Source organism: Tenrec ecaudatus, chromosome 16 (genome assembly GCF_050624435.1).
Source record: "Tenrec ecaudatus isolate mTenEca1 chromosome 16, mTenEca1.hap1, whole genome shotgun sequence".
Taxonomy (NCBI): Eukaryota; Metazoa; Chordata; class Mammalia; order Afrosoricida; family Tenrecidae; genus Tenrec; species Tenrec ecaudatus.
Window position 1 is genome coordinate 100,242,751 of NC_134545.1, and position 24,225 is coordinate 100,266,975.

The 24,225-nt window shown below is 55.8% G+C and overlaps 1 protein-coding gene across 2 annotated transcripts in view; it reads right to left on the minus strand.

Moving 5' to 3' along the window:
• HSPA12A (heat shock protein family A (Hsp70) member 12A) overlaps positions 1 to 24,225 on the minus strand; it is a 66,742-nt gene that overhangs the window by 13,636 nt on the left and 28,881 nt on the right. For both annotated transcript variants that reach the window (XM_075533707.1, XM_075533706.1), the window contains exons 2-7: positions 19,403 to 19,488; positions 18,540 to 18,667; positions 15,506 to 15,692; positions 12,995 to 13,099; positions 9,134 to 9,250; positions 1,364 to 1,535 (exon numbers count right to left, since the gene is read on the minus strand). In XM_075533707.1, the coding sequence (XP_075389822.1) occupies positions 1,364 to 1,535; positions 9,134 to 9,250; positions 12,995 to 13,099; positions 15,506 to 15,692; positions 18,540 to 18,667; positions 19,403 to 19,488 (795 nt within the window). The remainder of the gene's footprint in view (positions 1 to 1,363; positions 1,536 to 9,133; positions 9,251 to 12,994; positions 13,100 to 15,505; positions 15,693 to 18,539; positions 18,668 to 19,402; positions 19,489 to 24,225) is intronic.

Here is a 24,225-nt window from a genome sequence, read left to right on the forward strand (position 1 = left end):
TTGGCAGGTTCAAAATCTGAGCTGTGGGGAAGGTGTGCATTCAAGGCACTCAGACCAATTACCCGAATGCATGAGCTTGATACTGAGGGAGTAGAAAGGGGGATAGGATTGGAATGAGTTAGACAAATGAGAATTTCTTAGGACCAGCTGGATAAAGATTCCCTGAGCAAGACAGAAAAGTCAGTCATTCATTCCCTTACTTCCCGTTTAAAAAAGAAAGAAAAAGGAAGGGGGAGATTTCAATAAACATGTCATCCTGAGTTTGGGAAATGTGAATGCAACTGGCTTACTTTGCAGGGAGGCTGGCCCGACCTGCCTGTGGGAAGGGAGCGCTGCAAAGGGGGCCCTCGGATGACGAACGAGGGAATCCTGTTTCTGTTCATGCCAGCTGAATCAGATGGCCCGTGCCAAGGCTGGTGCACTGATGCGGACCCAGCAGTCCCACAGCCTTGCGCCCGAGGGCAAGAGGCGCCTTGATCTGGGGATACAGACTGCAGACCAGAATCATACCAGCTGCTATCAAATGGACTCCACCCATGGCATCCCCGGGCTGTCAGAGGAGAATGGTGTACAATCGTGCCACTCAGCCAAGAGGGGAGTGGGGATGGGGGGACGGCGCTGATGGTGCTGCAGGTCAGCCATCCGGCCGCTAACCACAAAGTCACCAGTTCAAACCCACCACCTTTTCTCCTCGGGAGAAAGTTGGGGCTGCCCCTCCTTCAAAGTCTCGGGATCCCTAAAGAATGGCTGCACGCTGTCCTAGAGGGTCGCCGCTGAGTCAGAGTTGACCTGATGGTCGCCAGAGTCTGGTTTTTAATGAAAGAGAAGGAACTCCTCTCCCTAGACAAGCATGGCCCGGGCAGGCAAGGGCAGCCGGACCCCTCGTCTTTCAAACCCTGGACTCGAAAGACTTGGGCCATGATGAACTCAGCACACAGGAAATGCACGCCGGTGAGTGAGCCAGCCATAAATCAACAGTCTTAATGGAGCAATTAATAACAGGCAAGTGGGATTTGATTGCGAATCGGTTAATAGGCAAGATCCAGAGAATAATGCAAGGCCCAGAACCGCCCCCCCAGGCCACCCTCTGAGTCTCAGAGAGAAGGCTCTACCTGCCTACAGTCATTCAATCAGCTGATCCTGACCCCCTGAGCCCCGAGGGTCAGTAGATACTGACCCCCAGCTCATCACAGCTTAGTCTCCAGGGAGGGGGCCAAGCCCAGAGGTCCTGAAAGCCAGTTTCTTCCCAGGGCACCACCTTGTGCATGTAGAATAATCCAAGGCAGGGGGCCTTCCAGTGGAGGGTGGGGGTGGGGAGCGGAGGGAGGGAGGGAGTGAGGGAGGGAGAGAGAGAGCGAGGTACCCTGTGCAAACCCAGCTCCTACTGTGTCACTGGCGCTGTACCCATTGACCACCGCCTTGCTGCTGAGCTCGATCATCTGGTGCAGCCGCAGCTTCCGGCAGTAGATGGACGCTGCCTCCGGCTCCAGCGCGATGATGAGCTGATCCGAGTTCTCGGGGGACGCCAGGCCCGCCTGGAAGACAGCAGATGCAGAGGCTTCCAGGGCAGGTTCACACGGAAGACAGCCCCCTCGGGAGGCACAGCCCCACTCTGCGTTTTGGGGACATGGCCTCCACAGGTCTCCGCAGAGCAGAAACACACCCAGATCTCTGAACACCTCAGGGTGGGTCGGGGAGAATGCAGGGCCTGTTGGGAGCTATCAGGCCCTCTGGGTCATGGAACTGGGTCAGGGCTTGCTCGTGGCCCAGTGCTGAATCCCTGAATGGCACCAATGGTGAAGCTCTTGACGACTGGCTGAAAGGACAGAGGTTCAAAACCATCTAGGAACACCTTGGAAGAAAGGCCTGGCCATCTGCTTCCGAAAAACCAGCCCGTGGACAGATGGAGGAATGGGAATCAGACACACGGGGTGGAAATGGAATCCAGGATGGTTCACAGAGAAGGCTGGAATGGATCAACTGGAATAAATAAACTCTTGAGCACTAAATGAGCCGTCGCCTAAATCACAATCCAAAGTCAGCTGCCATGAGTGGGAATTGACTTGCCGAGGATGGATGACCCAGCTCTGAGCAGCGCATGAGGGGAAGGCAGGAAGGACCTGGGCAGTGGGGGAGCAGGTGAGAGTCCGTGCCCAGGAGGTGGGAGGGACTGCGCTGTGAAAGTCCCCAGAGTCCTGTCAACCATCCCCAGACTGAGGAGGACAGAGGGTCTGCTTTCAGGGTTCCCAGTTAGAGAAGCTGATCTTTGACGCCCTCCCCCTCCCCCTGGAGTCTAGCTTTCTTGCCACCAGAGCAAGCCCAGGGACTTGGCACAAAGGACGAAGGTATGGTTACTGCCATCCTGTCACACTGGGACATCTACCTACAGGTGGCTTTTGTGGAGAGCCGAGTGGGCCCAGGAGTGTTAGGTAGCTAGAGCAGGGACCAGGTGTGTCTACTGAGAATGCTCCAAATTCAGGCCCCAAACCAGAGGGTGGGGTGGGCCCCAATCTAGGCCAGGTGGGCTTAATTCAGCTAATGGAGTCAACCAGTACCATAGACCATGCCTCCCAGCGGAAGGCCCCAAAAGGCTGGAACTTCAAGACTACCGCCTTGTTTCCCTGCTGCTCCTCGGTGGTTCCACACAGCTGGGCTGCAGGGTCTCCCTTTGTCTCTCTCTCTGGCCTCAGGGGCACCACATGGGTGTTCAATACCCTGTGGGTGCCTGTGTTCAGTTTACTGTAGCGCCTGAAACCTCTATCCTTTATAAAACCCTACTTGGATCACAAACTAGGCTTTGGTGTGCATTCTTTCTCGTTCAAAGCCAAGGATGGAGGATTTTCTCACCCGAGGAATCTAACAGGCAGGGCAGCAGGGGATGGGAAGGGAGAAAGAGGAACAGCAAAAAAAACTGTACCACCCCACCTACCACCCCACCTGCCTCCCCACCCACCCTCACATCTATTTCCTTCATCCACCTCCCCCATCCAGCCCCTCCCCACCCCATTCAGCCGTTGGCACCTTCAGGGTCTCAGACTGGGTGGAAGGTGTTCACACAGGAACTCAAACTCAGCCGTCCAAGGACAGAGGAGCATGGGGAAGACAGGACGCAGCTCAATAGCACCTGAGTAGGCCTGGGGGTGACTGCCTGTCCACTGGGGTGGGGGCAGTCCAACCTCCTGAGGATTGACATCTGGCCCAGTGTACAACTGCCCAAAGCAGCAGGGCTCCCCCTGCCCCAAGGGGAAGTCTTTCATCTGCCCTTCCCCAGCTGGGCTGGTCTGGCCCCAAACCTACCGCTCTGACCATTTCCATGGGAAGTTTCCCCTGTTGTGGCTGCATCAGGAAAGAACCCCAAAGCAAAGTGGGGAAGGCCAGGCCAGAGGGGGCTGACACAGTATCTGAGAATCCTTTCAGAGCAACCACACCCCCTTTGTTCCAGCTGGACCCCTCAGGCTCCCCAGGCAGGGAAGAGGGCAGGGAGGAGGGGGAAGGCCAGAAGGGGGCTGCAGAGCCACGAGGGAGGGGCCCAGAGCTGCTTGTTGGTGGGCTCCAAGAAAAGGAAATGCAGGAGAATCCACCCCACCCCCACTTGGAAACACCGGATGTGTTTGAAGACAGGAGGCTGGGGCAGGAAACGTAACCTCGGTTTCATCATAAACACTGGGGGGGGGGGGTCAGGACATGGGGCAAGGGGCCCCAACCCAAGCCACCTTCCCTGGACCAGAGAATTCCCTCTGCTCCTGCTAATCTCCCTTTGGGGCTAGCAAAGAGGCCTTGGTGGCACCATGGGGTTACCAGCTGGCTGCTTGGCGAGGGGGAAAGATGGACAGGCTACTTCCGTTATGATTGACAGCCTTGGAAACCCTAAGGGGCAGTTTTACTCTGTCCTGCAGGGCGGCCACGCGTCATATTCCACGAGATGGCTGTGGGCACAGCTCACCTCCCAGCAAGGTGATAGGTTTTCTGAAGGCGATCTGGGGTGCACAGCTGGGGTGCGGGAGGCAGGTACCAAATGAATCACTCAGCCATACCCCCCAGCCACCAAACCAATCACCATGGAGCAGGGTCCTCTCACAGCAACTCCATGAGTATGGGATCAGAACAGCGGTGGGATGGAGACCTTTCGGAAGAATGTTGCCAGCCCTTTCTTCCAAGGCACCTCTAGGTGAAACGGAGCCTGCCCCATCATCCCAGCAACCACAAACCAGACCAAACCCACTGCCATCAAGTCAATTCCTAGACACAAGGGTCTCAAGGAGCTGGAGGGACACATGGCAGCACCGTGGGCTCAAGCACAGGAACAATTGTGAGGCTGGTGCAGGGCCTGGCGGTGTTTTGTTAAGCCTCGAGTTGCTATGGGTCGGAACCAACTCAAGGCACCTGACAACAACATCATAGCGACCCGATAAGACAGCATAGAAGTGTTCCTTGGGGTTTCTGAGACTGCCCGTCTTTACCGGAGCAGACAGCCTTATCTTTCTCCTGAGGAGAGGCTGGTGGGTCTGAACCATCAACCCAGCACTTTACCGGCCCTACCACCAAGAAGCCTCCCCCAGCTGGTCTTTTTTCTGCATTTCCCGCCTTTATGTACGCTGTACCAGACCCCGAGAGTGGACTGAGGGAAGGTGTCTGAGCCAGTGTTCTGTTTCCAAGGCCCCAGGGATCTGGGCAGCAGAGCCCCATCCAATCGGCTTCTTGGGGGTGTCCTTCAGGAGCACGGGGCCCACCAGGTAGGAAGCCCACACTCCAGGGAGGCCTGGGAATGGGTATGGACACTGGCTGGCTTGCTTCCCCGCCCAGTGGCAAGCCGGGAACACCCGCCCCGGGGATGTGTCCACAGTCAGTTAAGTGCTCCGCTGGCCGGCCTTCAAGCTTCAGAAGTGCTGCAGCGGAAGGGCCCCGGGGCTGAGGACTTGACTTTCACACCCCCCCCCCCCCCCCCCCCGTGACGCCCGTGTTCCCTGCAGTCTGTTTCTGGATGGTGAGCCAAGGCAGGCTGCGGCTCCGGGCGGTGAGATCGCACCGTACATATGGCAATGTTGGCCCAGTAACATGTCTCTGTAGTACATTGGAGGCAAAGTGCCTCTAGAAGGGGACTGGCCATGTTCCCGTGCATGATCGCACCCCTCAGCCTCTTCCCCCACCCCCACCCCCACCCCCACCCCCACCCCCAGGCTCACAGGGACCACTGCCGCTCCAGCATTCCAGGTCTCTCAGGAGAGGATCAGCTGGTCTTCTCCCCACTGCCTAGAAACTAACGCCTTAAAGGGTCAAAGGTAAGAGACAGACATGGAGTCCATTCTGTCAACATGCACTGGCCACCAAGTCCAGTGAGCAGTGTGGATGGCTCTCTCAGCTCACAGCAGGGAGTCCAGAGTCAGGGAGTAGGAGGCCCAATACCCAAGCCACTCAGCTCAGAGCCTCCTCAGGCTCCTGGTGCTTCCTGGCCTCCTCCTCCTCCTCCTCTCCCTGCTCAGCCCCTCCCCCAGCTTACTCCTACAGAGACAGGCTCCCCTTTCAGTGCCCCTCAGAGGTCCTCCAGGTCTCCCAAAGGAGGACCCCACTCCACTCACTCCTCTGGGCTTTTCGGCCCTGAAGCTGGTCAGTGGACTGCATGTGGGGCGGAAGGGATGGTGGGCATCACCGCCTTGTGGAAAGAGGTACATGTCTGACTGATTAAACACTGCCCAGAGTGCTCAAAAGCTGGCCAGCCGAGGACTGTGTGTTTGCATTCTATTCAGTACTTCAAATGGGGATGGCCAGTGAGGATGGTTAAACACCCATGATGCGGTGGCCACAGTGACGGAGTAGACCGACCCCAGAAGGCTTCCAAGGCTGTCCGTTGTATGGAAGCAGGCTGCCTCATCTTTCTTCCATGCAGCGGCTGGTAGGTTTGAACCACTAGCCTTTAGGTCAGCTGCTTAGCACTTTCACCTCGAGGGAGAGAAGAGAGGGTGCCTCTGGCCACAGAGCAGCAAGTTTTCATTCCTTTTTCTCTTCCAGAAGGTGGGGCAAGCGAAAGTGCCCCTAACCTACCCCCTACCCCCCCGCCCCACCTAAAGGTACAGAAGCTTCAATGAACCGCTCAGCTGAGGGCAACTTGAGAGCAGGTCTTGGCCATAGATGTGAATCCAGCCCCTCCATAGTGCCTGGCTGGGGCACAGGGGCTTCTTGTTTGCTACCATCCGCTCAGCCAACTCATGGTCTACCCATGCGCAGTGGAGGGAGCCCTTGTCCAGTCCCGTACCCTGTCCATGATGGGCTGCAGACTTGGACTCTGTGATCCACAGAGTCTTCACTGGCTGGCTTTCGGAAGGAGGCTGCCAGGCCTTTCTTCCTACCCCACTCTGGTCCGGCAGTCCCACTGAAACCTGCTCACCAGTAGGGCCATACACAGGTCTCTACTGGCAGACACGCGGTGGCTGCATAGGGGACCATGGCCAAGAATCGCACCTGGGTGTCTCGCAAAGGAGGGCGAGGAGACACAAAGTCCAGGACAGGTTAGTTTGAGGAATAAATGGCAGGGCAGACAAATTACTGAATGGTCTCTACCACCAGCAGATTTACAAAGAGACAGAAATTAAGCTGCAAGAACATCACCCTAGACAAAGATTATCCCTGTGTGTTGTAGGCCTCTGACTCTCAGAGAGCCAGGCCCCATGTCCCTCCCTGACAGAGCTGCTGGCCGCTTCTCTCTTGGCTGAGTGTCATTTTGATAGCTGTGCCCCCACCCCATTTGGTTTTCTCCACAGAGCCCCCACTGTAAGGGGTCACCCCTCGCCTGGCCCCCTGGCCCCCACCCACCCACAGAGGCCACGCTCAGGGGAGCCAGCCCTGGGTTTGGCACCCTGACAAATTCCCCACTCATGGTACCTCTTTCCTGAGCAAGCTAAAACAAGAATGGACCTTCGGTCGGCGCATGGTCTCATGACGGCTTCCTGTCGGCTGGGAAAGCAAAGTCCAGACCCTGTGTGTTGAGGATCCTGCCCGGGAAGGCCCTCAGAACCCTGGCTGGCCTTCTGCTGACAGCTGGGTCCTGACTGCAGGCCCTGGGCCCTGTCTGAAGGTTGAGTTGAGACCATGGCAAATGCTCCTGCAGGCCCAGGGCTGCTGTGGACAGCTACGAAGCCATTTGCTCCCTTTTTAAAGCACTTGCCTCCTTCTGGAATTTCCACCCTCTTCCTTCATGCCTGCAAAAAGCAAGTCTATTTTTGGCAGACTTGTACTCTGAGCCAGGTTCTCACGCTCAGCAGAGGAAGACATGGGGAGCAGAGAAGGCCCAGGGAAAGGAAGGGAAGGGAAGGGAAGGGGAGGGGAGGGGAGGGGAGGGAAAGGAAGGGGAGGCAGGAGGGAACCCTGTCCTCATCTTATTTCTCAATACAGCTAGCAAAGGGTGCCTAGAACACCCGGACATTTCGTGGCTCACAGCGGAGGGCTGGAGTCCCGGCCTTAGGGGAAAGCTTCAGGGAGTAGGGGGAAGCCCTCAGTCTCTCTAGCCCTGAGCTTCCTTCATGATGCATCTCCAAGGGGCATCCTCTCTCCCCCATCTCCACGGCCTTGTTGCTGGGCCTCAACTGCTCTCTTGATAGCTCAAAAGCGCGTGAGTTTAAGACACTACACTGAAATGGCCTCATTAATATCACCAAGAAAATCCCGCCTCCAAACGGGGTTCCACCCACAGGTAGAGAGGTTCGGATGCCAACTCTTGTTTAGGGGGGAGGCAGGGCAGGAGGGCACGGAGTTCACTGCTTCCCATCTTCCTGGAGTGGCCCTGGTGCACCGTTCACTACATGCACTCGGGGTTCAGGGTGGACTCTGGGCAGGCTTTGAAAGGAAAGGGCTCATCCAGGTGGCCACAAGCTGATGGCAGGCGTTGTGGATGTTGGGTGGGGCGGAGTCTACTTCCGGCTCACGGCGACCCATGTGACAGCAGAGAATGGCCCCATAGGGGTTTCTTAGGCCATACCACTATGGGCAGGAGCCCTGGTGACAGAGTTGGTTAAACGGTGGACTACTAACCTCAAGGTCAGTAACTCTACACCTTGAACCACTCCATGGGCTAAAGACGAGGCCTTCGACTCCTATAAAGAGTTAGCATCTCGGGAATCCACAGGGGCAGTTCTACTCTGTCCCGCTGGGTCGATACAAGACAGAATGGACTCCGTGGCTTGAGTTTGGGTTTTGTTCTACTTTAATCACGACAGGAGCAGTTCGCCAGGTCTGTGTCCCAAAAGAGTCACTGGGTGGGTTTGAGCTGCCAACTCTTCTGGGCTTGCCGCTGAGCACATTCTGGGATCCTTGTCCCTGAGGCCAGCTCGGCAGTAGGGGCACCTATGCCCCCGGTTACTTGCTCAGCCTGACCAGGGTTGAAGGCTATGAACACTGGCGCTCACCACAGAATGAACTGGCTCCAGCAGGGGTGCACGCTGCCCCAGGGGGTGAAGCATTGTGCTAACATGGGACAGCCCTCTAGAAGTCCTATCCTGTCCCAAACGGGGAGGCTGAGCCTGTGAGCTGGAGGCGCGGGGGCACCATATTGTCCCAGGCGGCCATCGGCACCGGAGTGCTCTGTATCCAGGACTGAAGGCACAGTGCTGACACACGTCCCTTAGCTACACGACCCAGGGGTCAGCCACCACCCAGGTCTCCAGGGAACATGTCCTGCAGAGAACACCTTGTTCCCTCCGAGGTGCAGCTCCCAGCCTCCACCCCACACTGACCGCCTGGTCTGGCCCACGGCCAGTGGCCCTGACTTTATGTCCTTCTTAGTAAAAAGTCCCGTCTCTGAAGGTCCTTGCCTCCTTTTGCCAGTGGAGAAGGGCCACTGGGCTTCATTTTGAATCCATCCCAGAAATACGGTCTGGAAAATGCGTGAAGCCAGAAGAAAAGTTGAGGCCAAGTCTTCCTTCCACCTGCCTGGGCCCATCTCCCACAGGAAGCAGAGGCGCCCGCAGGATGTGGGCCTATCTCCCTGCCTCCAGGAGCCTCCTGACTGCTCATAAGGGGACCTGGGCTGGCGGCTGGAGTCACCACCATCGAGTCCGGCAGATCCATGCCCCATGAATGACATCTCGGTTCCTTCTGCCCATTCCTTCCCACTCCGGCCCCACCTGCCCTGGGCCCCGCTCACCTGGTAGGCAGCTTGTCTCATGAACTGCTTGGCGGGCTGCTTCCAGATGGCCGGCACCGTGATGACCCATCTGACGTCAGAGTTCTCGAAGTCCGAACCTGCCTGGTCACTCAGCTCCTGAAGCCAAGACCCAGAAGAGGGTCAAATCAGCACAGCTGGTCCCCAGGGACAACGCATCCTGTGGCCGTGGCCCCGCTGCACGCTCCACAGCAGGGGCAGCACACAGTCAGTCTGTTTTATGAGCTTTCGACGGGCAGGGCAGCTCCCCGCGCCCCTTCACTCACTGAGGCAAGCGGAGCTGAAGACAACTCCCTTCGCGGCCCTTCTAGTCATGTGGCTTTGACCACGTCCTAGTCGCGTGACCACTCCTGAAGACGTGACTTCCACCATCTCCCAGCCAGGTGACTGAGCAAGTGGCAGCTTGCCTGACCTCAGTGGCCTTCTCAGTACAATGCGGATGATGACAATAATATGCTACTGGCTAGCTGTTAGCTCGTGGGAGGACTGACGGCGGTGGTGACGGCGGTGGTGTTCACTGCGAGCTCCTACATGCACTGCCCTGCCAAGAACTCTCCTACGTTAGCTCAATGAACCCAGCCAAGGATTCGATGGGGAAAGCACGATCACTGTGCCCCTTTTCTACAGATGGGAAAATATGTGTGTTTGCAGGACCTTTTTTGGGCAACTGGAAAGTGACAGAACCAGGCTTCTCTTATCTCAAAAAACCCAGGCCTGAGCCAAATTGTTCCATGCAGTCTTATATCTGGAATGGTGCTTGGTCCATAGGAATGGTTAACAGCTGGTGGCACTTATCGCTGTAGCCACCACTGTCACAGACCTTACTACAGCGCTAGCCTATGGGGGGGAGGGGGTTCCTGACACAAGGAGATGGATGAGATGAGCTAACTAAGAACTGTGTGGCCCTTAACTTCGGGTTGGAGAGAGGTCACATCAGCGGGTCCCCTCTGTGGGCAAGTGTGAGCAGTGGGTCCAAACGCATCAACGTGTCCCACCAGGTCCTGATAGAGCAAAACGTGTCCCTGGCATGTCCTAAGACATCAGTATTCCCATCTGTAACGTGAGCTGATTCACAGCCTAACCAGCAAGATGGACCAGGAGCACAGGTGGGGCATCGAGCCCAGAGCCTTGTCCAGCGCAGACACCTGAGGGTTGTGATTTCCTTCCCTCCTGTCCCCTCCTGCCACAGTCACCAGCCAAGCCAAGTCTGAAATCACATATCAAGGTGCTCGAATGTCCAAACTGCGGTATCCAAATGGGCCCTGCAGATGTCTTTCAGAAGAGTCAGAGGCAGGTCAAGGGATTGCTTTGTTTTTTGGTTTTCACTGATAGACATTTCATGCTACCAATTGTTTCTGAGATGTGGTCAATGAATAGGGCCCTTCTAGCCATCATCCCTTATGTGATGCATTATGAAGTTTGGCCTTTACGCCTGAGGGCAGTGCAAAAAAAGAAACACCCCCAAGGAAATGGACTGGCACCAGGACTGTGACACTGGGCTTGAGCATGGGGACAATGGTGAGGCTGGGGCAGGACCGGGCAGCATTTCCTTCTGTTGTGCGAGGGGTCGCTGCGGGTCGGAGCTGACTCGATGGCACCCCGCACCAACGCCACCACCACCACGCCTGTGGTGATTGTCTCATTCTGGAGGGAGTTCTCTGCTACGTTAAATGGGCAGGATTGAAGTGGGATGTGTTCTGAGCCTCCACCTTCTGGAGGGCATAACCCAAGTCACCACCTGTGATAGGTAAGTTTATTGTGCCAACCTGGCCAATAAACACATGTGGGATTAATAAGGTCACAGTTGAAGGGCAGAGAGATAATGGCTCGGCGAACCTCCCCTTTCTGTCTCTTGCTCTCTGAACCAGCGGCTGGTTCTCTGCCTCAACTTGCAAGCTACACTACCTGTGGGACACCCAGCCCGTGTACCCTGTTGCTATAGTTTGAGGTTCCTTAGAGACCTGTTCGTCACACTGCTGATGTACATTACTTGATTTGGGGACTGTTGGACCCTGTCATCTGGCGGACTGTTGGTGACCTGCCCTGCTGTTTGCTGCCTGTGATCGGACTGCCTGTGTGGCTCTACAGAAGACTCAGCTGTCTGCTTCCTTGACTTGCACCCAGCAGCCCTCGTGAGTTGAAGGACTGCCAGTCTATTAACTTGTCTCACGGGAATGAGTTGAACTGAGCCCTCTGTGGACTAACTAGCTGCTCATTTCTTCGTGTTGTATCTATCTATCTAGACATAGATATACAGATATAAAATCGTAAGTGTGCTGGTTTGGTTTCTCTAGAGAACCCTGTCTAACACACCACGCTTTGTCTCCTTGGGGAGATGACTGGTCTCCTGAAAGCCAAATGCCACACCTGCACCAAAGTCATTCTGCTGGGTCCAAAAGCCATCTCAGACGCAGAGAGAGAATTCCTGGGACCACTGAAGAAGAAGAGACACTGGTGGAGCACCCTCACGACTTCTGTCTGAAGTGAGGAAGGCCAAGACCAGAGGCACCAGCGGCTACAGCAAGGCCACCATGAGACGGAGCAGAGAGCAGAGCCGAGACTCTGGGACCATGAGGTGGGGCATGGGGTGGGCTTCCTGGCCCGTGGAAACCAGCGGCCAAGGGACCACGTGGCTGGAGGCGGAGAACCAGAGAGAGCCACTTGGCTGCTGGCTGAGGAGAGAAGGGCTGTTGTGGATTAATGACCATATCCTTACTGTTTACTGAAGCTGGCTCGTGGTCACCTGTTAACTTCCCTAATCAACCCCTTCAATCGTGAGTATGATCTGTGAGTTCCGTGTGGCCACTGCAATGAATGATCGATCCCAGCAGAAAAGAGGATGCTGTGGGAGGGACGCTTGGTGTCAGAATAAGGTCAAGGACGGAGGGGGGAGGCATGTCAGATCTCTGCCTCAAGGCCATTGGGTAGAATTAGATTCGCCTTCTCCTTCCACAGCTGGAGGGGGTCACATAAGGCTTCCACGTCAATGTTTGAAGTTTCAAAGAGTTACTTTGGATCTGACCCACCCTCTCACTACAGTAACTTCCCCTTGGGTCAGTAAACAGATGGTTGGCTTGTTTTGTTTTGTGTGCACTTGTGTGCGTGCCTGTGAGTGTGCATGTGTGAGTGTGTATGTGCCTACGTGTGTGTGTTAGGAACTTCTCTGCTTTGGGCCCCACCTAAAGCAAAGGTTCTTTTTTATCAAAGTGTTTTATTCCGTCCCGGGTCTGCATTGAGCTTGTAAAGCAGGAGAGCGTGCGGTGGTTCGGGGAATGATCCCAAGCATGCCGTCATGACCACCCAGCTACGCAAAGCCCTTAAAAAGAAAGAGGGTTAGAACCCGAGCAAGGCTCTTCCTCAGGCTGTCGAGAGGGCTGTTCCAATGGGCCGGTCCCTCCAAGTCGGGGGAAACAGCTGGGAAGGGAAAGGAACCTGGCAAACGTCTGGCTACTAAGCAGAAGGTCAGCAGTTCGAGCCCACCCGCTGCTCTGCAGGACAAGATGGGGCAGTCTGCTTCCACGGATTGCCAGCTGTGGAAACCCTATGGGACAGCTCTGCCCTGTTGAGGGGCTATGGGTATTTCTTTGGGTTTTCATTGTTACTTTCTCGGTCAGACACTTTCACTCGCTCGCTCTCCCTGGTGTCTGAGAGACTCTCGCTCCCGTCCCTTCTGATCACATGTGCACTAGCTTCTTTCCCCTCTGGGAATCCTGATGTCCCTTAGACACCCGCCGACACCAGCTGACAAGCCCAGGGCCTGGCCCCACCTCCGACTCCTGAGGTCCCCATGCCCGGCCCCACCTACTGTGGCCCTCAGCACACAGACAGGGCCCTGGGTCCCACCTTCAGAGCCTGCTCCTTGAAGTACTGCAAGGCGTATGCGAAGATGTCCAAAGCTTTCACCTTCTTGCCATTCGCTGCTGTCAGGTCAGTCTCCATGGTCAAGTCCTGGGAGGTAGAGGGACAGAGGAAGGAGAGAGTGGCAGGATGCCAGGGGGCCACTGCCTGCAGGTCTGGGGAATTCTGGAGAGTTCTGCTATTTCCTGATGGTTGAGGCATTGGCTAGGATGGTGGGAGCCCCACCCAGGGTCTGTAAGATGCCCTACAGTGCCCACTTCCATGGCCGTCTCCCTCCTCCCCTCTCCCAGATCCTCCCAGGAGCAGAGATCAGTATGAACAACAGCGCGGGGGGGGGGGGGGCGAGAGAGAGAAGCAGCAGGCTGCAGCCCGGATGCAATGCACAGACTGTTTCCACACATGGACAGTCACCCTTGGGAGCCCCCAGTGGAGGCCGAAGTGGCCCCCTTGTTGCCACATACGATGCTAAACAGACAGGATGCTCTCATTCCTCTTCCCACCCATCTCCCCATCCACCCCAGGGAGCTGCCTACCACGTAACCAGAATATTTAAACCAGAATATTTTAAGGCTGGAGCTGCCGAATCCTCAGCACCTCTGCCTCCCTCCCCCACCCCCCTCTCCTTACAGCTCCCTCCCTCCCTCTCCTTAGAGCGAACAGGGTCCTTGGATGGTGGGAAGCCAGGGGGCAGGTGGCCAGGGGTCCTGAACAAGTAATGGGGAGTGCTTCCCACCGTGGCCTGAGGGCATCTGCCAAAATAGCTCACTACTCACTTGACCCAGAAAACTGTGCCAATCGACAGGGTGGCATCTCCAGGTGCATTTCAAGAACAGCTGTGAAACTGCCCAGGCCATCAAGGCAGTGCATATCCAGAAAGCCACCAAGTGTTTGAAAGATACTTTGCAGAAGTAGCATGTGCCCTTCCGATGTTACGATGGTGGCCCAGGCCAGATGTGGGGTTGGTTGAACCCACGGTCAGTGGCCCCAAAAGTGTGTTGCATCTTTGTGTCCCGTGCTTTAAAAGGCAGAGAGTCGTGCTGAATTGAAGGATTCAGGTGTGGCTTCTCTGATCAGTGAACACACACATCCAGGTGAACAAAGCCCCCAAGATGCCCAGCAGACAGAGGTACAGAGCTCAGGACGGATCAGTTCATACATGAGCTCCCCCGGCCACACTAAAATGACCTGACTGAATAGCAACCAGTTGTTTCTAAACCAGAAGAGGAGGTTGCGCAGAAGACAAAGCTATCTCAGAAGAAGCAAACATTTAGGAGTAAATTAAGCTTAAAAGAAAAGGGGTATTTTTTGTTGTTTTGTCTTGTTTTTTTTTGCAACAAAGAAGCTATGAGGACAGTCCCTGGAGCATGAGGAGGGGCGGAAAGTGGGGAGGGAAACACGAGAGGAAGCCCCCAGCCCCAGGAAGCTATTTCCTGCAGGGCGGGGAGTCAGTGGAGATTCAGAATGAAGCAGGCTAGGTAATCTGAAGGCGGCAGCGGGTTATTAAACCCAGCCCAGAGCACTCAGCATCCGTTCCTGACACCTCGGCCCAGCCGTCTCCCACCCCTGCTGCGCGCTGTTGGGAGGCAGCTCCGGGACTCAAAGAGAAGGGCCCCAAGCACCAGGAAGCCCCCAGCTGGGACAGGAAGCCTGCTCCTGCTCTGCACTGATAGTGCCGAATTCTCTCCACCAGTGTTCTGCCACCGAGAGAGCCAGGCACGCCCAGGGCCCAGGACCCCCAGGCCAGTGCTGGCAGCCACTACCCGTTTTACAGAGAAGGAAAACCAAGGTTCGGAAAGATGGAGTGACTTGGATAAGTATTTGTAAGGCAGCAGCTGCAGGGGTAAAACCCAGGCTGTCTGGGCCCAGGGGGCTCGTCGTCTTTCAATGCCGCAGCCGTGCTTCCAAGCACCCAGAGCTTTGGGACATGGGTGGGATACGATGACTCCATTGAAAAAGCTCCAAGTGCTGTGTCCAGCTTACTGGGCGCCAGCTGGCTGGGCAGAGATGTACAGAGGACACGGCTATGGGAGTCGACCTCCCATGACAGGGCAGCTGCTTTCCAGCACAGAGAATTGAAGCCCCAGTTGGCACTTCTGGACTGATCATTTAAAAATCACTGTTTCAAGCCAACCAGGGGTCCCAGGCTCCATTTCCCTCCTCCAAGATCCCCAATGGCCTAACGATCTAGCAAGGGAGTGGGGTAAACTCCTCACATGCAGGGCACCCCAGCAGCCTGCTCCTCCCATGCTACAGCCACACCCACTCAGTCTGGTCCGTCTCCACGCAAGTTGTGCGACAGGCTGAGCAGCTCCGTGCACACAGGTACATCCGAAAGTACACGGCACACTCCAAACATCCGCATAAACAGACAGGGGTTTCTGCTGGCAGGAAGGAAGCCTGGGGGCTGGGGTACTGGTTTGGACAGCTCCCCCAAAGCTGGAGGACCCCTTGTTCTCCCACGTGGGGCTGCTGGGGTCAGGGCCAAGGCTCGCTCACCCCAGTGGTGTGCAGCTTCATCTTGAACTTCTCCAGGTACAGCCACTGCTTGGCCTCGGTGGGGTCCAGGTCGTGGTAGAAGTCCCGGGCGGCATAGCCGAAGCTGTGGAATTTCCGCTCAGGCGTCAGCAAGATGGTGGTGGGCGTCTTCTGGTTGGACACCCCTGGATCGCCTCCTTCCCATCGCCTGCCACCAAGGAAAGAACAGACGTTAAGAGGCTCATGCTGCCTGGGCACCTACTGTGTGCGTGACTGTTACTGAGGAGGAGGGAGCTCACGGGAGCTGGGAAAGGAAGCAGGGCCCCACTGGGTGAGCGGCTTGAAATATCCTCAGTTCAAGGACAATGGGAGGGGCAAGTCCCGAGCTCTGGCTCAGTAGCAAAGGTCTGCCTGCCTCACCCACTCACCGTTTAATGACCATCTACTATAGCGGTTCTCAACCTGTGGGTTGTGACCTTTTGGGGGCCAAACGACCCTCTCACAGGGGTCGCCCAGTTCATAACAATAGCAAAATGACAGTGATGAAGTAGCAACGAAAATAATTTTATGGTTGGGAGTCACCACAACACCTATGCACACATGAGCATTCTCACTCATCCACAGCTTCCTCGGTCTGCATCGTGCTGCACTGCGATCTTCTGACCGGAATCGAACCCAGGGATAGCCTTTCTCCCAAATCTCTAAAACAGCAGAGCCCTGAGCCGAGCAGAAGCTTGGGTACAAGTGCCTCCAAACCCACATTGGAAACTATTTCCTTTCTTCTCAATTGTCCTTGAAGGACTCCCCTGTAGATATAACACTTCATAGAGCAGCTGCCTAGAAACCAGTGAGCACTGCTCCCAGCTTTGAATGGCTTTGCTCACCTCTGGTGGATTGTTCATTCCCAGTTGGAGACAGCAGCCTGAGGGCTGTAGTGTCACCACCTTCTTGGATGGGACTGGCTCTTCATTATCTCCTGAGAGAAGCCTATCCTGAGGCCTCTTAGGACAAGGGTCTCGGGCTGAGCCTCATCAGGCATTCATGAGGAGAGGCAGGGGGGCTTCCACCAAGATTAAGGTGTAGATCACTCTGATCATGACTTGCACTTTGTAAAAATGCCTAAAGCCTGACTCTGGGAGTCACAGTTCACTAGCACACTTGTGCACTTGACAGAATTGCAAAGCCGATTAGAATGTATTTTCAGAACTATGCCTTGAAATGGACATTTGCGGCATACAACTGTGGCTGCCAAGGCTTTGAAGGGCAGTGCCCATTGCAGGAAGGCCTTGGGCCCGACTGGGGCCGCCAATCACAGGGGTGGGGTCAGATATCGTCATGCATTATCAGCCCAGAGCGTGAGTTAGATGCAAAGAGCTGTGTGCATCGTGGGAAGGAAGCGTCATGGGAGACCCCAGGCGGGCACTTTGCCTTTCAAGTCTTCCCAGCTACAGGGCACCTTTCTGCTTCTGGCAGCCACCACTCAGGACTTCTCTTCCCGAGCAAGAATGATAACCTTTCCTACCCTCATTCAGTTGCACTTGAAGGGCACCTGGGTAATAATACATCCTGGCTTATACATACACTTAGCTGCCACCAGAAAGGTTGAAGGGTGCCCCGCCCCCCCTCCCCCGTAGCCCTACCCCTACCCCCAATCCCCAATCGACACCGTGAAGGAAAATCTTGGCATTCTATTTCTAAAAAGAAACAAAAAATCAATCATTCAAAACCCTATGGAGTCCGTCCAACACCTACCAATGGGCCTCCCTTCACCTGGAGTGACAGAAGATAGAAGAGCTGGGAGGGAGGTGGATAGGAACGAGGAAGGAGCAGGGACGGATTGCTGCGTGCTCTATGCACACTGCCTCTTTTGCTCGGGGCCCAGAAGAACCGGATGGTGCTGGTGGGAGGTACACCTGGATTGGCCCAATCCAGGCCAGGTGGGCTTACTTCAGCCAATGGGGTCAACCAGTACTGTTGACAATGCCTCCCAGTGGAAAGCCCTAAAAAACGGAATCTGGAGACCACCATCAGCTGCTCCTTGACCTTCCACTCGGCCGGGCTTCCGTCTCAGTCTCGGTCTTGGTCTCGCTCTCGCTCTCTCCTCTCTCCCCTCCCCTCCCTTCTCCTCCCCTTCTCTCTCTCTCTCTCTCTCTCTCTCTCTCTCCCCCTCCCCCTCCCTCCTCCTCCTCCTGGCGCACCAAGTGTGAGTGTGCAGTGCCCTGCAGGTGCCTGTGTTCAGTTCACTGTAACACCTGAACCGTCTTCTATCCTTTATAAAAACCTACTTGGATCACAAACCAGACTTCAGTGCGAATTCTTTTCTCATGCGAAGCCAGCAACAGAGGTATTTCCCAACCGAGGAATATAACAATCCCATGGGACCCTTTGGGGTGGATGCTCCTGAGGAAGGAGCAACCCAGACACAAGGTGAGGAGGGTGACAGAAGCCAACAAACATCACAGCACTGGACGTGTGGGAACCATGGGACTGGAGTATGTCTGGCTGTGTGTGTTCTTCTCAACAATAACAAGATAAACAAAACACTGGGGGGGGGGGAGTGCAAGACACACCCGGGAGTCCCCATGAATCGAAACAAATGTGACAGGAGCGGAGAACTCCTGTTTAATTTGCACACGTGCCCTGAGAGGCAGGTGCCGTCAGATCCCTGGTGCACAGATGAGGACCTTGAGGATGCGCAGGTTTAATCACTGCCTACGGTCACAGAGAAAGTGGCTGGGTGGTGCTGGCTGGGTCTCCTCCACCACAGACAAGCTCCGGTCAGAGCCCCTCCTCCTGGCGGCACACGGGAACCACTGCAGGGGTGCAGGGTGTCAGCAGGAGCAGGGTTCAAGCATACCACTGCCCGAGCCCCATCCCAGACCAACTACACCAAAGGCCAACCAGATTTCCCCAGATCAGGGACCTGGTGTCCAAAGAGGCGGGGTGAGTTTGGGCCACACTGGGCCTGAGCCCTGGCTGCCTCCTGCTGGGTGTTTATTGCCTAATGCCCCTCCTGGCCCTCAGTCCTCTCGGGTCCCCCTGCCCACAGCATCACCTCATCACGTGGATGCATTCTGGCTCCTTGGCGAAGCTGTAGGCGTAGCCACTGGACGTGGTCCCAAAGTCGATGGCGACCACCACGAGAAACGTCTGCTCCTCTGAGACGTTTGGGTCTGCGTCATTCTGCAGGGGAAAAGAGTGAGGCGGGAGGAGGGTGGGAGAGAGGCTGATCCTGGATTCCAGGGAGGTGTCCCTGCAGGCCAGGCTTCCTTGCCCAACAGCCACGGCATTCCAGCTGCAGGGAGTCTGCCCCTGGGGAGGGGCCCAGCCGGCTTCATCCCCCATCTGAGTCATTAGACGAAGGTGACCCTGGCCTATCGGCAGCTGCCCAGCCTGAGTGGAAGGTCAGGCCCCGTAGGGAGGGCACCTGCCTGCAGTTTGCTCACTTTAACCTCACACCCTTAGAGACCCAGCCCTCCACGCGGCGACAGAGGACACAGGCACAGGTGACCTGCTCCACCCTCCGCCACTGGCTCACAGCTGATGCTGCTGAACAGAAGCAGCAGCTGCTGAAATGAACTTCCCCACATGGTGTCATGGTTACATGTTGGGCTGCGAGCCTCGAGGTCAGGAGTTCGCAACCACCAGGTGCTCCTCGGGGAAAAAAGACAGAGCTTTCTACCCCCAAAAAGAGCTACGGTCTCAGTAACCCCAGGGGGGGGGGGCGCAGTTCTACCCTGTCCTGCAGCATCACTGTGAGTCAGAAACCTCTGTGAGTTGAGTCTAGCACACAGCTCACATGCCTGTTGTTAGCATCGATAGCAGGAACACTGCTTGATTTTCTGATTGTTACATCAAAGTAGTCAGCACTGCCCCCTCCCAGCCACACACACACACACACACACACACACGTCTTACCACGATATGGGAAGGGGACAGAGGCGTTATTCCCGTGTCCCCCAGACTCCGGGCTGGAGATGAATATGCAGAAGTGGGAGCCGTTTCTGAAAGAAAAGACAAGTACACTCCTTAGAAGTGGCACCCACTGACTCCCCCAAAAACAGGAATGGGGAGGCCAGAGGCTTTGCCTGAGAAGTCGCTAAGGTGGTGGGTGAGGCTGAAGCTCGCCATCAAGGCAGGGGCTCTGTCCAGCACCCCTAGTGTTTGTGATTGGTAGTTCAAACAGGACCACACCCTCCTTGGAGGCGTGGCTCCGGGTGAGACCTCTGTGGAGTCGATCCCTAACCTGGGTGCCCTGAGGGATCCGTGTCCACCTGTGAGTCCGAGCAAGTGTTTGTGCACATTTTCTGGGTTGAGGCACCACAGCCCTCAGCTACCCAAAGAACAGTGAGAGCCTGAGAAGGTGATTACTGGTGGTTCTGTGTTCCAAATTCTCCCAGGCCATGCAGAGGAACAGGGGTTGAGTCCCAGCCAGCGCTTGTCACAGGCAGCCCCCACCTGTCCGTCAATGAGGGAGGGGGGCTGCTTGGTACTCTGACACTAAGTTTCAGCAGGGTTTGCAGATTAAGACAGGCTTCCAAGAATGGCCTGGCAGGCTCCTTCCAAAACCAGCTAATAGAAATGCTCAGGATCACAACCATCCAATCTCCCAAGGATCCTAGGGACGGTGCTGGATCAGGCAGCATTTTGCTCCATCGTGCGCTCGGTTGTGGTGAGGTGGTGGCAAACTTGATGGTAGCTAGCAATGTTTCTAACAAGTAGTCTGCCGGCTGGACTTCCAGAAAGAGCTTCCTTGTCTGATGGGCCCATCATTGCTTCCTCTGACCCCTGGCATGGAGACACCCCCACCACTACCCCTCAGCCCCTGCCAGGTGAGCTCATCACCCTACTACAGCGAGACGGAGCTTTGTGACATTAAAGAAACACCAGCAAAAAGACCTCTGGATGGGCATTTCTGGGCCCCACAGATAGAGCGCGGCAACACACACAAGGTCGCACTGGAGCAGGGCCACCCGCCAGCAGCAGGCAGCTCTGGTGGTGGCTCGCCCCAGCGCCCTGGCAATTACACAGCAACAGACGCTTGCTTTAGATGTCTACCAGAGCATGGTGGCATCCCCCCTGGGATCAGCACCCAAGAAGAGGTCACACCCTCCCGGCCAGGGCTGGGGAGCTCCCAGAGGACCAGGACAGCAGGGCTGGCTGAGCTGTGATGACATGCTGTTCTCATGGCAGAGGCTGCAGCCAGACACAGGGTACCTGCAAACACCAGACCCTGGAAGGGGTGTTCCCCAAACATGCTCTTTTTGGTGCACATCCTAATCCCTGGCTTGGAGCTCCCCAGGAGAAGACTGTGGCCATCTGTTATAATAGAGCCTTTAGCCTCAGGAACCTTGCCCTGTAGGGTTGAGGAGAGACAGAAACAACGGACGGCACATAGCAATTTGCTAAAACACTATTGGCGGATAGACGCCTGCCTCCTCCTGGGGGGATCTCCAGGTGGTCCCACCTGCTCCTGTGGCTCAGCCACTGGGATGAGCCCTGGGCTCTTGCTGACTTTCCTTCTGCCGGTGAAGACAGCTTCATCCTGTTGCTATGGTGTCAGCTGCTATCAGGTCAGTTCCAGCCCATAGTGGCCTGATGCCCAACAGAACGAAACACTGCCCGGTGCTGAGCCACCTTCACCAGTGTTCCAATGCCCGAGCCCACTGTGCATCAACCTAGCAGGTAGTAAATGGGCTGAAGGAGTGAAATGAGTCGTCACAGAGCAGCGGCGAAGGCTTACATCCATGCAACCTCCTCCCCTCTCTCTGCCGACGGTCTCCCTCCTGGTGGGTTGATTCCAGCTTCTGGCAGACTGGTGCACATCCAGGTAATTCAGGGACAAAAATTCAGCTTGCTCATCTGAGGGGGGAGTGCTTTCCAATTTCTGTTAGCATCGCAGCTCGTGAAAGGAGAATTGGAGAAAGTCCTGGCTCCAGGAGTCCCTGCTAGGTGCCACTGAATCAGTACTGAGTCATAGGGCCCGCCTCTGTAGAGGGGAATGAAACACTGCCCGGGCCTGCGCCACCCTCCCTGGTGCTGTCAGGCCGGAGCCTGCTGGCCAGTCCGTCTCGCCAAGGGTCTTCCTCTTGTTCGCTGCCCTTCCCCTATCTCAAGCAGGAGTCTCTGGGTGGCAGAGATAGTTAAGCGCAGACTAATCCAAAGGCTGGTGGTGGAAACCCACCCAGATGTACCTCAGAAGTAAGGTCTGGTGGTTTGCATCCAGAAGGTCACAGCCATGGCGTGTTGTTCTGCTCCACACACATGGGGTCACCACAGGCTGGAGTGGATGCAACAGTGACCAACAACCATAAAGACTGACTTCTGGACCCATCTGCTAAGCCCCAGCAGTTCCACTTTTGCTAAGCTACCAGCACAAGGGGACCTCTTTCTACAACGGCAGGGGGATTGGTCCTCTCGACTAGAGGGTGCTGTCAGATGGTCCCTCCACCTGTTGACAAGAGGACCCCCCAGCCCAAGGCCCCTGGGGCAGCCCGTGGAGAGACGGCAGCCAGAAGAGCAGGGAGCATCCTCTCCCCACCTGCTACCTGAAAGGCCTGCAGCCACGGGGCCACACGCGCACAGCCAGCCTTGGGAGAAAGCACATGTCTAATTGCCCGGGAAATCTGGTGCCGGCAATTAGCAAACAAGCTATTATCTGCAGACACGCCACTCACACCACTGCCTGCTTGGTTCTAATGATCCCATTACTCAGTCCAGCCCCAAGCCGGTCCCTGGCTCTGTCCCACTGACTTCCAACAGAGCATGAGCCAGGCCACACGCTGAGCACATGCCTTGGGCCCCAGGGAATTCCTGGACACTTGAGGGCAAGAACCAAGAATGTGGGGGCTCTCCCAGCTCCACTCCTCCCCCATTCCATCTGGTATGGTAATAAATCCATCACTGGGCTGGCTCAAAACTCAGGCAGACCCAGGAGCAGTGGAACTCCACCAACCTTCTCCAAACCAAGTTGAAATTCACTGACACTGCGCCAGGCGTTCACAGATCCGCATACACAGTACGGAGGAGTGACATTTTTCTAATATAGATACATGCATCTCACGCACGCCCACACGCCTCTCTCTATATATGCCAACGCACAGATAATCCACCACTTACTGTCCATCAACTCAGCACAGGGAGATACAAACCCACAGTGACAAACATGTTCTCCGGTTAGTATTTCTATACTTATTTGGGACATTGGAGCGGTGTAAAGATTCTCGGGGAAAAGAACATGAAGAAGGCTACCTTATCCTGGAGGTGAGTGGGCCACTCAATCTGGTGTGTGCCTTTAGTCCCCTCCCAAACCCACGACCGGCGAGTCTCTTCCAACGACTAGTCACCCCGGCCTATGTTCCCGAACCGATTGGATTGTTGCCTCCTTTTCTAACATAGTAATGACTCAGGGCACCCCTAGCAATGAAAGTCTGCTGGCGTACAGCCCATAATCCAGGATGTGCTTTTGCCCCCTCCTGGGGCCGTTCTGGGGCCGTACTGCCCCTACGGGGCAGTAGCACTCACTTTGGGAAAGACTGTTCTCAGTTTCTGACGCTGTGCATTCGCACTGCCTGCAGAGCAGCGGGTGGATCTGAACCACCGACCCCGCAATGAGCCACCCAACGCTTACCCAACAGTGCCACCCGGGCTCCCGTGGCATGGGTGAAGACTCTTTAAAAGAGGGGCCACCAAATCTGTCACGGGAGAGGCTCCTCAGACAGACAGACAGAAAGCTCCCCAGAATCAAGGATGGTGAGACCCTTGTCTCACGTACTTTGGAGAAGACGTTGTCCTTGGGAAAACGGAGGGCCAGCCCCTCCACGAGATGGACTCACACAGCGGCTACGGCAAGGGGCCCCAACGTCAGAGAAGCGTGGAGATGGTGCGTTCTGTTGTCCGCAGGGTCACTGTGAGGCAGAGCCCACCCGACGGCCCCCGACAATAACAACACCCCCAACCAGCCTGTGGCGGTCGTGTCACGGGGAGATGCTCTGGAATGGTGACAGAAGGGCCAATGGAATGTCATCGATGTATCCACTGATTTCTGATGATCTCCTTGGTGCTTCCAGTTAAACGATGGCAGTGAGAACTGACATATGCAAAGGATATACCGTATAGACTCATGTATAAGCCGAGTTTTTCAGCACATTGTTTAATGTAGCTATTGTGGTAAAATTGGGTGCTTTGGCTGATATTCGGGTTGGCTTATAGTCGAGTATATATGGTATCTGTTCAAGGTAAGATGCTCTGTGTCCTGCCTACCAATGGCACACGGCCGCAGTAGGAACTCCCCAGAGCACACACAGTTGGCCAAGGCCCTCTGTGGAACAAGACAGCAGGGCAAAGCCTCCACCCCACCCCCACCCTGCATCTGCAGGCTAGGAAGGAAAAAAAGGCAGCCAAACAAAGGAAAAGCCGAGGCCGTCCTTGGAGGAAGGAAAGGTCCTTGTAACAGAGAGCCCGGTGACATGTTTTCAGGGCAGAGCTGAGAGCTCGGAGAATTTTAAGAATGTCTGTGTCCGTTGGTGCAGCAGATTGAGCGCAGAGCACCCAAAGCATCGGCCCTAAGACTGCAGAGAGATCCGGAGCAGAAGCAGGAGAGGACGGCATCCCTGAAGCCGGCTGAGGAGCAGACAGACACGAGATCAGCAAGTCTCTGTCCTTAAACTCAAACCAAACTCGCTGCTTGCGAGTCGATGGGGGGCTCCTAGCAAGCCCACGGGACAGGGCAGAGTCACCCC